Source organism: Papilio machaon, chromosome 26 (assembly GCF_912999745.1).
Source record: "Papilio machaon chromosome 26, ilPapMach1.1, whole genome shotgun sequence".
Classification (NCBI taxonomy): domain Eukaryota; kingdom Metazoa; phylum Arthropoda; class Insecta; order Lepidoptera; family Papilionidae; genus Papilio; species Papilio machaon.
Window position 1 is genome coordinate 727,571 of NC_060011.1, and position 12,551 is coordinate 740,121.

Genomic DNA, 12,551 nt, shown 5'->3' on the forward strand with positions numbered 1-12,551 from the left:
AATAAACATCCTCAGCTGTACGTAACTTAAAAATAATTTTCGGTTATTTTACAGAAGTCCACTGACCTGGCTTTATGCAGGACATACCGCACGCTCCGTCGCAGAGGCATTTCTTCTTCTTGCTTTTGCAGTCTTCGTCGGAAGAACACTTGCGTAGACATTTCTGGCCCTGTTACAAAATACGCATAATTATTTTGTACTGCCTAAGCTTATCAACTTAAATATCGAATTTCATAGATGTGTACCAAGGGTTTAAAAAGTACAGACTAGTATTTGGACTCCAGCACACACACTCATTAGAGAAAACGCATATATACTTTACACTTAACGTGTGTCTTCTGCGTGGTCGTGATATAGCACCGTTTGGCAATAAACCTTTCTTCTTAGACTCTACAAATGTTAAATAATATATGGCTTTGATATGATTAGCTTGGCCTGGTATACTCACAAGTAAGGTAGCCTGTTCCTCGTCGCGAGGACAATCGGCGGAAGGTGAGTTGCGCGGATTCTTGTAGACGCGACCGTCGTCATCAGCGTCGGCGCGACTCTGCGGAGTAGTTTCATCATCATCGTCATCATCCTCTGTTGTCGGACTTGGCAGCGACGATACTGGAACAAAAGACAACTATGATATAAGCAACATTTTTTTATATAAGAGAAGGGGGCAAACGAGTGACATAAACAACGAGGTGATCAATGACACCCATTGACATCCGCAATAGCAGAAATGCAGCATTTGTTTAAATGACTTGTACCATAAATTAAGTGCCATGGACAAGAGTTGTCATAGAATCGACGCTCCATTTCGTTCAAATGTTTCTGCCCTTTTCGCTTTTTAGTGTTAGCACAATATGTACTACTCTTCCATAAATCCCTATCAGCCGTTATATCCGAATTTACTCCCTTCTTACGCATTACCTCTTTCACACAATTCATACTTTATTCAGTCTTCCTCTACATTTTTAGTTTAGAATAGTACAGCGTAGTAACTTTGTAATTTAAAACATCGTAATCTAATTTTGCCTTTTTCGCAATAATGTGACGGTTATTTTCAAAAGCGACAAAATTTCTAGAACAACTAGAAAAACATGGAATATTTTAACATAGCAAGTAAGAGTGAAACAAACAAAATCAAATATAATTTGCATGAGAGTGCCGCGAGTGCACTCGGCTACGCTTCACAGCAAGCATAACACTCGACTGCAATGATAAGCGGAGCGGGTAGCGGAAATTCTGACCAAATAATCTATCTTAATTATAAGATAGATTCTATAGATCTCTATTTCGATAGATCTCTACATATATCTTTGATTATGTTTGTCATTAACTGTAGTCGTTTAATTGTTCCTTAAGCAGTTTCTTCGTGCAGATTTCATGCCAATACTGACTCTAAGTTTCTTAAAGTGTAATTTATTATTTAGTAATGAACATATATTTATGGATCTCTGGTCTAATATAAAGGTCAGATAGAAGTAAAAACTTCAAAGTAACGCCAAGAAACTAAATTTTATATAATACCAAATATCTCCTTTACTCATTTACTTATTTATCTTTCTTCTCTTTCATGTAACGAAACGCATAAACGTCGTACGTCCTTGAAAAAGTTTTACTAAATCCGCTTCCGCTCCGCTCGCTTCTAAAGCCTTACCATTTTCATCAGACTGTGTTACGCTCGCTTGTTACGCGATGGCTTTTACCGGAACGACATTCGAAGCTATTCCATTTGCTGTGACGTCATCGTACGCCATTTCCCTCAGTACTTTTACTTATTTTTATATACTAACAATGTCAAATTATTTTCGTGAGTTTGTACTGTTGAAACACATGTTTTGAAACAAATTGTATAGACTACTATTTATTTAGAAGTGACGCATAGTTTTGAATTACAGATATAAAATGCTTTAACAACCAATTTCACACGTTATAATAATAATAAAAATTCAATTTTAAATTAAAATTTCACTGTAGATTATATTATACAATGATCATCTTTAAAAATAAAATAAAAACAACATAAAACCAGTGTTGGAACAATACGATATAAAACAAAAGGCGGGTAATTAAACTCAACACGCAAACAATTGTTTTGTCCAATCGCTAAGGAATCGAGTGCGGTTGAGTACTCACTGGTTTGTTAAATAAAACAATTGTTTTGCTTTCGAAGTGATTTCAATTCAGATATATAGTCAAAGAATTAAATTCCCTTCCCACTTTGGATCGGATATCGTACAGCATATCTCCGTAAAAACTATAATTTAGCATAGTCAAACAAAGATATCTGAGCTGGTGAGAGAGACGCTACTGTCGCTCTACATGGCCATAGAAAATGACATAAAAATATGACAAGACAGCTACAGTCAGTAAAAGGCTGTTGTCACACTTTTTTAACGTTGATTTTATTGCGCTAGTGAGTCATAATTTCTGTATGTGTGTCTACAAGTTTAACGTCTAATTTCATTGATCGTCTAATAACGTTTCACTGAAGTTATAAGGAAATAAATTTCCTCGACTGTGGCATTTACTTATTAGCTGTCACCCGCGATTTCGTTCGCGCGGAATTAAAAAAATAACTTAATAATATGTGTTCTACCTTGTGACTATGTTCTATAGATGTGCCAAATTTCATCAAAATCCATCAATCAACAAACATTCATCCATCTAAACTTTCGCATTTATAATATTAGTACCTATAAAATCCACATCATCGTATATAAATAGTTGAATAAAATAACAAAAATTAACTATAATAAAAATTTCGATTTAATAAATATAATAATTAATTAATAATTAATAATATTAATTAGCGTAATATAATAATTGAAATAAAAAATAAAATAATAATTGTAATATTATTATTGAGAGCGTCGGTGGCTCAGGGGTTAAGCACTTGACTTGCAATCTGCAGGTCCTGGGTTCGAATCCCGCCATGTACCAATGTGTTTTTCGATTTTCGATTTACATATGTACATTTATCCGACGTTCTTACGGTGAAGGAAAACATCGTGATGCAACCTGCACATATCTGAGAAGAAATTTAATGATATGTGTAAAGTCAACCAACCCGCACTTGGCCAGCGTGGTTGACTATGGCCTAGTCACCCCTAAAATTGGGGTAGGCTCCGAGCCCCTCGGTGGGGACGTATAGTGAGCTGATGATGATGATTAATTATTAAAAATATATAAATATATTTTAAGTCATAATATTACATTTTCATACAGTAAATATGTACCGTGGGACGTAATTAATTCCGTCCGGAAGTAATTATCCGGAAGTATAATCTATTTTCAGTAAAAGTTTTTAACAAAGTAAAATAAAACCTTGAAAGTATATCGGGACACTTTTATACCTGTTCTATTTCAAATAACCAGGTCAAGGTTCGCCGGTAAGTCGGGAAGACGCCTGGAAAATATCCTCTTTATGTTACATAAATTGGAGACGAACAAACGTATTTTACGATTATCGAATTACAGTAACTTTAACAGTGACGAGTTAGCATAAAAAAAATTACAATTTAGTAGAAAAGACAGTTAAACCCAGAGACATATGCACGTACATGCGCATATGTACATACGCGCGCAAATGACTGCAATGATAGCTGAACTCTCAACTGTCCCTGTACTATATTGCCCCTGAATCTGTACCTCCTTAAATTAATTACGGAAAGACTGAAAACCAACTAAAGACTCTACAGATTAGCCAAGATTTTTTTTCTCGTATCAGTTAATATCTTCTATGAATGTAATTTGTTTTGTTTTTTTTTCTTGGTCAATAAACTATATTTTATTTTATTTATTTTTCTGTGTTACGTTGGAAGTTTTTAGATGCATTGTCTACATTTTATTTTGAAAATTATAAACTAATATACAATAAGAGCTGGCAGCTACCTCGGACAAAGAGTTAGTCTAGCCATTCAAATGGGGAACGCTGCCAGTATCTTCGGAACCTTGCCTAAAGGGACACCTTTTAATGACATATTTTAGTTTTTATTTATTATATTTAAAAAACTATGTAATATTTTACAAATTGTATCGACATGAATCATATTTCATTTAGTAATTACATACGACTATACTCACACATTAATATATGTATATTAAAGGTATCGTATCGCGCTCTAAAAATTAACCCGACCTTATTAACTATATTTGAATAGGCCCCATAATTAAACTCTTTAGATCAGACGGTGATGTATTTTAATTATTAAATACTTTACTGAAATTAAATTGTAATTTATGATTAATATTTTTATCATGTACTAGCTTTTACCCGCGACTCCGTCCGCGGGGAATAAAAAATAGAAAACGGGATAAAAATTATCCTATGTCCGTTTCCTGGTTCTAAGCTACCTGCCCACCAATTTTCAGTCAAATCGATTCAGCCGTTCTTGAGTTATAAATAGTGTAACTAACACGACTTTCTTTTATATATGTATAGAAGATATAGATGTTGAATAAATATGTCGCCAATGTACGTAACATTACAGTATAATGTGTCATATATCTTTTCTGTTCTAGAAGTTTTTATCGGTTAAAATCAATAACATGTTTGCACAATTATTACCAAAAACTAAAGAGAAAGATCTCTTATTTCGGAATGCCAAATAATATCCCAATAGCGTGACCATCAACAAAGAATAAAAGGCAAAAAATAACCCTTGTTCAAAACCGGAAAATATGTGTTACATTGAAAGCTCGACAAAAGAATGCTTTGTTACAACAAAATGTTACATAAAAACAATATCTATATCCATAGGTGGGCATTAACTCGTTAATCCGTTAATCGTTAATTAACGAAGTTAACATTTTCCTTAACGGATTAACTTTTAAGTTAAATTCAAAAAGTGTTAACGCTCTTGTTAACTTCCGTTAAATTCTACTTCCGTTAATTTAGTCCGTTAATGACGTGTTGTCATTTTATTTCAATTATGCATCAGGCTACATTCGTAAGTTCGGCTATGTTCGGGGACCGTCGGCGAGTCGAATGGTGACCGAGAACGAGAGAGAACGAGAACGAGCAAGTGCGAGTGTTATGCAGTTTATACAATACACCGAGCCGGGCCGGGAAAGACATGATCAAAAGAGTACCGCAGAATCCTTGTTAGAATAAGGTAAATTTAAAGGTAAGTTTGATTAATCAAACTTACCTTTATCAAATATTGCGAAGTTTAGGCGCTAGACACCTTCAAAGTTTATTTATTATTTCACATTTACACAAATATCTCGAAAAGTCTATATTACATTTTATTCACATTAAAACTGGTTTTCATTTATTTAACATCACTTTTTTTTTAGAACAAGATTTTGTTATAAAATCAGCATAAGGTTCGAAAGCACTTTATTCAAAATACAATAATTATACACTTTGTCTTATACGTGAAACGCAAAATCTAGTAAAAAAGATAAACACTGCGTTGAATTGCAATCGAAATTATCAAGTGTGCATTACTCTTCAACCTCGTAACTAAATTACAACTAAACTTTGTTGGCGACAAAAATGTTTATTTTAATATTGAAGTTTAAAGACAACAAAAAATATTAAAAAAATCGTTTATGGCTCATTTGAAAAAGCGTACAAATAGGATTTTTTTGTCATTGCGTAGATAAGAAACAAACAATGAAAAATAAATTTAAAAATACGAAAGACGAAATGTGCACGCAATAAACGTTCCTCAAAAACAAAAGGGATTTAGGTGTTTATTACCGTCGTTTGTTTTTTTGGGGCTTCTTCATAGTCAACGAAAAATAATTTTAACAACAACAAAAATATGAACAAAGGATGAAATGGACAGCCGCACAGAGAATGCGATAACGAACTCGATGGATTTATGGCCCCAACCCTTCTAATGGTCGGGGATGCACGTGCGCTGCGCAAAGACAATAGCGAAGATAATTTGTTTGTTTACAAAAAAAAAAAGTATACGACAAAACGAGAAAGAATGAGGAAAAAGATAAAATTATTACGTTAGTGAAATAATGTTAAATTGTGTTATATATACTAAAATTAATATGTGAAATGTCGCCACAAGTGACCTTTACAAAAAGACATCGATTTTTTACGTATAAAATTAATTTAAAATAAACTTTCGATATCGAATGTCGTTGAAAATAATTCAAAACATATTCTTACTAATTGACTATAACGATTTTATAGGTGATAAGAAATATAGAAGACATCACCCGCGATCGGTTGTTTTTGTTGTCGTGTAACGTACTACTTGATTTACATATAACAATAGATCGGACGATATATCATTAGATGCTAGAAGTTATCGAAGGCATCTCAGTTGTATAGTTTGATGCGTTGAGATGTATCACTGGATTGGTTATATAGTTTATTTATTAATATTATAATAAGTTTCCTCTGATGTTAGAAGTTTTATTAATAAATCTATATTAATAAATAGAAAATAAGTAAAAAATAATAAGTCTGTTCGTGGGTCCTTAGCTTAAATAAAATAAAAAAATATTACCAAATTATACAGAATATTAAATGTTCAGTTGTTGGAGCATGAGCAAATGAATATACAGGTGCAAATAGTAACAGATAAATGTAAATGCTGCATAAAAGTTTTGATTGTTTTCTTTTGAATATTATCACATGTCTCACAGTTTAACAGAAAATTTGTGTTGTCTAAATTTAGTTAGCTATCTAATTCCGTGATGTCGGATTGTCGATAAAAAATTGACCGAAAAAGTCAATTGTCCGTCATTGTCAGTGTAGTATATAAGTGTGTGTAACAAGTGCATGCTATGTCATTAGTATGGTACAGGCATTATAGTACATCGCTCCTATTGTAGAAGTTTTATTTTAGTAAATTATATTACTAAACTATAGGATTAGCGATCGCCCGAGATTTTGTAAGCACAGTAAAAAAATAGCCTAAGTTCTATTGAAAGTCTCGACAAAATCGGTCCATACGATTCGGAGATTATTCATATGGCCATTTCCCGCTTGGGCCTTATACTCGTAATTTTTGTTTATAAACAAAAATTAACTTTAACTGTTAACTTTAACTTGCGTTAAATTTTTGTAAATTAAACGCTTTAACGATTAACGAAGTTAAATTTTTATTTAACGAATTAACGATTAACGAAGTTAACTTTTTGATTAACTGTGCCCAGCTATGTCTATATCTACATATATAAAAGAAAGTCGTGTTAGTTACACTATTTATAACTCAAGATCGGTCGAACTGATTTAGCTGAAAATTGATGGGGAGGTAGCTTAGAACTAGGAGACGGACATAGGAACTTTTTTTATCTTGTGTGCATTTTTTTTATTCCGCGCGGACGGAGTCGCGGGTAAAAGCTAGTAGGTATATAAAAGTTATAAGGCTTTTAGATATTTATTAAACACAAGCTGGCGCCCGCAACTCCGTCAATCTTGGAATAAACAAATCTAGTAATATAGCCTATGTCACCCGGAGATAGTGTAGCTTCCCAACGGTGAAAGTATTTTTCTAATTTTCAGTTTCAGTAGTTGAGAAGCCTATAAAATACAAACAATCAAATCATTCCTATGTATAATACAAGTGTAAACTAAATTGATATTATCAAGATTAGTTAACCAGATTGGAAATTTATCCCAGACATATTATATATCGACGCTGGAAAGCGTAAACGCTGTAACCCCGAAAGTATGAACTTTACAGGAGAGCCAAAAAATGATAACTCGTGAGCTGATACGCCTACAAGCATGCGGTATTTAGCAATGTTGTGTAGTTTGTGCTAACCTATAATGAAATCATTATCGTTTGATAATAGTTGAAATTATTAACGTATGAAAAACATATTCGCGATTTCAAGGGTTACAGCGTTTATGCTTTCCAGCGTCGATATCTATATTTTGCGTTGTGAAAAAACACTGGGTTGAACAGTTTTAAAATGTCACTGAAGTGCGTTATAAAAAAGCAAAGTTTCACACCTATATCTAAAGTACAACACAAGTGTAACAAGTAGGCCAAGGTCAACCACAGCGACGCTTCAAAACCTCTTCAATCCGCAAGCGAAGTTATATAAATGCGTTACCACAAAAACTTTATACAATGCTGTATTGTATACAATTGTGTATTGTATACAATGGTGTATACAATACACCCGCTTAACCTAATTATGAAATCGCATTTCGACAAATGAAAAGACAGATATGAACATATTAAAAGAAAAAAATTATTTCAGAATTGTCACAATAAAAAGCTCCAAGTTTAAAATTTCTTTGAATATACGAGTAGAACAATGAGAATGCTTTAATTAAGTCACGATTTTTTTTTATTCTTAATAAAAAGAAACTCCCAAAGAAAACGGCTCCAATTACAATTATTCCACTGTTCACGATAAACTTGGAAATGCTTTCCGCCGGAAACTTCACTCGAATTTGTGCTATAAAATTTATATCATTTTAAATGTTACTTTATTTATAACTAGCTTTTACCCGCGACTCCGTCCGCGCGGAATAAAAAAAATGCACACAAGATAAAAAAGTTCCTATGTCCGTCTCCTAGTTCTAAGCTACCTCCCCATCAATTTTCAGCTAAATCAGTTCGACCGATTTTGAGTTATAAATAGTGTAATTAACACGACTTTCTTTTATATATATAGATAAGATAGATAGATGAATAAGTTGTACATTGTTTGAAATTCGACATTAATTCAACATCAAAAAATAAATATAAAAATAATTTAATCGTTGTTACAATCCCGTTTCTTACGAATAGTATATTACTAAAAACCACGAAAGTTTGAAGTTATATTAACCAAGAATATTTTTTTTAAAATAACTCCGTGTATTTTTTCTTCATAATAACTGGAAAAAAATGGGACCCATCTGCAAGCACTTCCTTTCGGTTAAAATATTTTTTATCAAAATCGGACCACCAGGGGCGGAGATTCGCGGTAACACACATAAAAAAAATACAGTCGAATTGATAACCTCCTTCTTTTTGAAGTCGGCTAAAAAGTCACGTTCAAAATAATTTCCTTAAGGGGTACAAATTTTCACGTCACGTTTTAATACATGATTACTTTTAATAACCAGATAAAAATATAGCGTTACCTGTTGTCAATACTGATCATGTTTAAGAAATAAATAAAAAATAAATGAATGTCCAAAAAAAAATTGAATGCAATATATCAGTGTGCGTGTGCGCACGCAAAGAAAACACTTGCAATAATAATTTCCGCATATTTTCTATTTATAAAAAGCCGCACTGACATTAACCTTCTCCTCGCACACCCCTAACCCCTCATTGGCTATACCTATTTCATTAATAAAATGACTAGTACTATTTTGTTTGTAAAAAAGTACAATATCATATTTATTTTAAATTACCTGAATTTTTTTTTGGTAATATGATAAACTAGTACTTGTCCACGACTCCATCCGAAGTTAGTTATGTAGTCAAAGATATGCAATTGATTACTTAGTGCCTATAGCACTCTTAAATTATTCAAACTTTCGTGAGTCATTATCATTAACTTATATAGGAACGGCTAAAAACCTCACGTATCAGCAGTGCGCATCGCATCGCGCAGTGAGCGACGGGCCGCGTCCGCGAAATAATACCAGTCCCACTGACCCTGATGAAAGGCCCCCGAAGGGCTCGCAACTAGTCGGTGACGACACCGGACATATACACGTGAGTGTTTTAGCCGTTCCTATATAAGTTAACTATAGCACTCTATTTTTAAAATACTGTCGTCAGAAACTTATTCCAATACATTATTGTACCTATACAAAGAAAAATTATTTTAATCGTATAATTTACGTTAAAATACATCGAAAAATATACGTTCATTAAAAATTTATTGGATGAATAAATATTTATTCAATTACAGAATAAAACCATTACGTGATCAGTGAAACTTTGAACTCCTAATTCGTATTAGCATGCTAACGAGCTTTATGCAAAGCTATGCAGTAAAAAACTTACGCTCCAAATATAGGTTAATCCGATATTACTAAATGAATGCTCGTGCTAAAGATTTAACGTGATTTAGAACAATTTTGTTAGTGATAGTAATCACTGGATACGTTTCTGATATGACACGTGAAGATACTCTGAAAATTGTATCGTATTGTAAGTAAAACTTTTGTATTCAAGTATATATTTAAATAAAGCTGGTCTTTTTTTGACTGATAGAGCTGGTTTTACTATTAAATTATAATAATTAAAATCGCATTATTAAATAGCATTTTTTTTCAAACCCTAAATTGATAGGTTGTAATATTGAAGAACCGTGTTCAAAAACAGAATTAAACTCTGCAAGAATTTGAAGCTGATGTTGTTCGTTTAGCTCGCTTCGTATACTCAGCCACTCCCTAGAATGTGATGGAGAACTTGGCTATTCAAGACGGTCTTCGGGATCAAGGAACAAGACGGGATTTAATTTTAGCTCGCCCTAAAAAATTGGTCGATGCATTGGCGTTTGCATTGGAGTTTGAAGCGGCAAAAGATACATGCAGAGGTTTAGTACGAGTCCGGAGGAGGGTCCATTTTGATCACATTATTGAACTGCCGATTATCAACACAGAAACTGGTGGAACCGTCTTTCTTCTTTACCAATACAACTGGTGAAGACCAAGGGCTGTTAGAAGGTTCGATGACATTTTCCCTTTCCATATCTTGAATTATCTTTTCAGCTTTTAAGTGGTAAGAAACAAACAAACAAATAGTCAAGTATTCGAAAACCTCTATAAAATATCTGCTTTTTTGTCAACCTAACGATATCTCTTTCTTCCAGCTCGTTTCTTAACTCTGCCACCTTCAAAACTCTCGTTAAATATTACATTAATACAGATGATTCCCTTTATTACTTTATACTTAAAATAACTATGTTTTCGTTATAAAAATTAAAAAGCAACATGCAAAGCGAATGTCCGACCCAATTCCGGCCGGCTATACAAGTTGCAAGCACTATTAAATTGTTGAAGCGAACTTTAAATTGCAATGAACACGATACCATCGAGCTAGTATGAAATGTTTTACTGCTTGCAGATTTATTACAAAACTTTCATATTTTCTTTAATTTAACAAAGTGCTTTGCATTCTGGAGGCCCAATTTTAACCTCCCTCTTTTTATAAAGAAACGATAGTAAGGGAAAGAGGATTTGGCGGAGGTTTGGATGCAAAGGAAGGGTTAAATATCCTCTTTGTGTGCGTCCCCTTTTCTGTAGATTAAAAGTCAAATAGGCGACGCATCTGAGAATGTGGTTGTCGATTGCAGCGGACACTTCGCTATTTAAGTGAATCAAAGTGGCCACTTGCTCGTTTACCACCTAACACTAAAAAAAGCGAAACTTTATTTGAATAGGTTAAACTATTCTAGACAAATCTCTATATAGCGAACAAGCGGGACTGAAGCAACCTAAGATTTCTAGATTGCTTAGTTATCTTTAAATTAATACCAGCCACTGTCAAATTATTGTATTGTTCATCAACATCAATACATCACCACAGAACAACGACAAAAGAACATATTTAATTTAATCTCAACGAACATATTTTTAACAAAACATAAAGCACAGTTGGCAGCGTAATTGTAAATCCATCAATCACTTCCGTTCGTTTTCGAATTTTCAGATGTCCGAATATCCGAGTGCTACGATGTGCTGCGACGTAGACAAATAGCTACGAAGTGCTACGGATATTTTCGTTGATGTCTTTTTGTTAGCGCAGTAATTTGCGTCATTTTTACTCAAATTATCGTTAGAGTGCTTCCGAGAAATAACGAATATATTCATTCCTTCAAGCTTTTTGTATGTAATTTGTTTTCTTAATAATTGTTAAGGGTACGGACTATTCCTCAGAAGCCTCAAATTTGTTAAGCATAGTAAAAAAATCCTTTTTTTGCATTAAGTTAAAAATTCTTTCACTGTTGTGAAGCTACACTATGCAATAGACTATATATAGAACTAGATTTTTTAATTACGCTTAGAAGAGGTCGCAGTTAATTGCTAATTTAAAAAAAATAGATTAGAGAAGCTATATTTAACAATAATAGCTAGATTAACCACTTTGTAGGTAACATGGAAATCGTAACATTTTATGGCGCGTGTATGCTCGACCTTGCTCCGAATGCTTCACAACTGCTCGTCGTTACAGTCGTCATATTAAAGTCAATCTAGTACTCTATAGTTTTCTTTTATATTTAACGAAACTAGTCGGAGCCGTCACCGGAAGATCATACGTGAGTTAAACTGTTCTTAATTAATTTATTATAATCATTTAACTGTCTCTGTTTTGTTTAGTTATCATTCAAATGCTTAATTATATTAAAAACTAGCTGTCTCCCGCAACTGCGTCAGCTCGGAATTAAAATAAAACTTACTTAGTAGCCTAACTTTGTTCTAAATCTATACCTTTCTAATAAATATATTTTTCTTAAAAATTTATTTCCAAAATTAAAAGGAAACACTTTAAAAAGGTTTCTTTGTAAATTCTTCAGCGCGATGGATCGCGAAAATAATTCACAGAACAAATTCCACTCACTTCAAATGATTCGCGGAACAAATTGGAGCTGCCTTTGAGAGAACTATTTGTAGAACAAATTCC

The 12,551-nt window shown here is 33.1% G+C and overlaps 1 protein-coding gene across 1 annotated transcript in view; it reads right to left on the reverse strand.

Annotated features, from left to right (window-relative positions):
• LOC106717941 overlaps positions 1 to 12,551 on the reverse strand; it is a 67,692-nt gene that overhangs the window by 48,199 nt on the left and 6,942 nt on the right. The window contains exons 2-3 of the mRNA XM_045684513.1: positions 449 to 609; positions 67 to 169 (exon numbers count right to left, since the gene is read on the reverse strand). Coding sequence (XP_045540469.1) covers positions 67 to 169; positions 449 to 609 — 264 coding nt within the window. The remainder of the gene's footprint in view (positions 1 to 66; positions 170 to 448; positions 610 to 12,551) is intronic.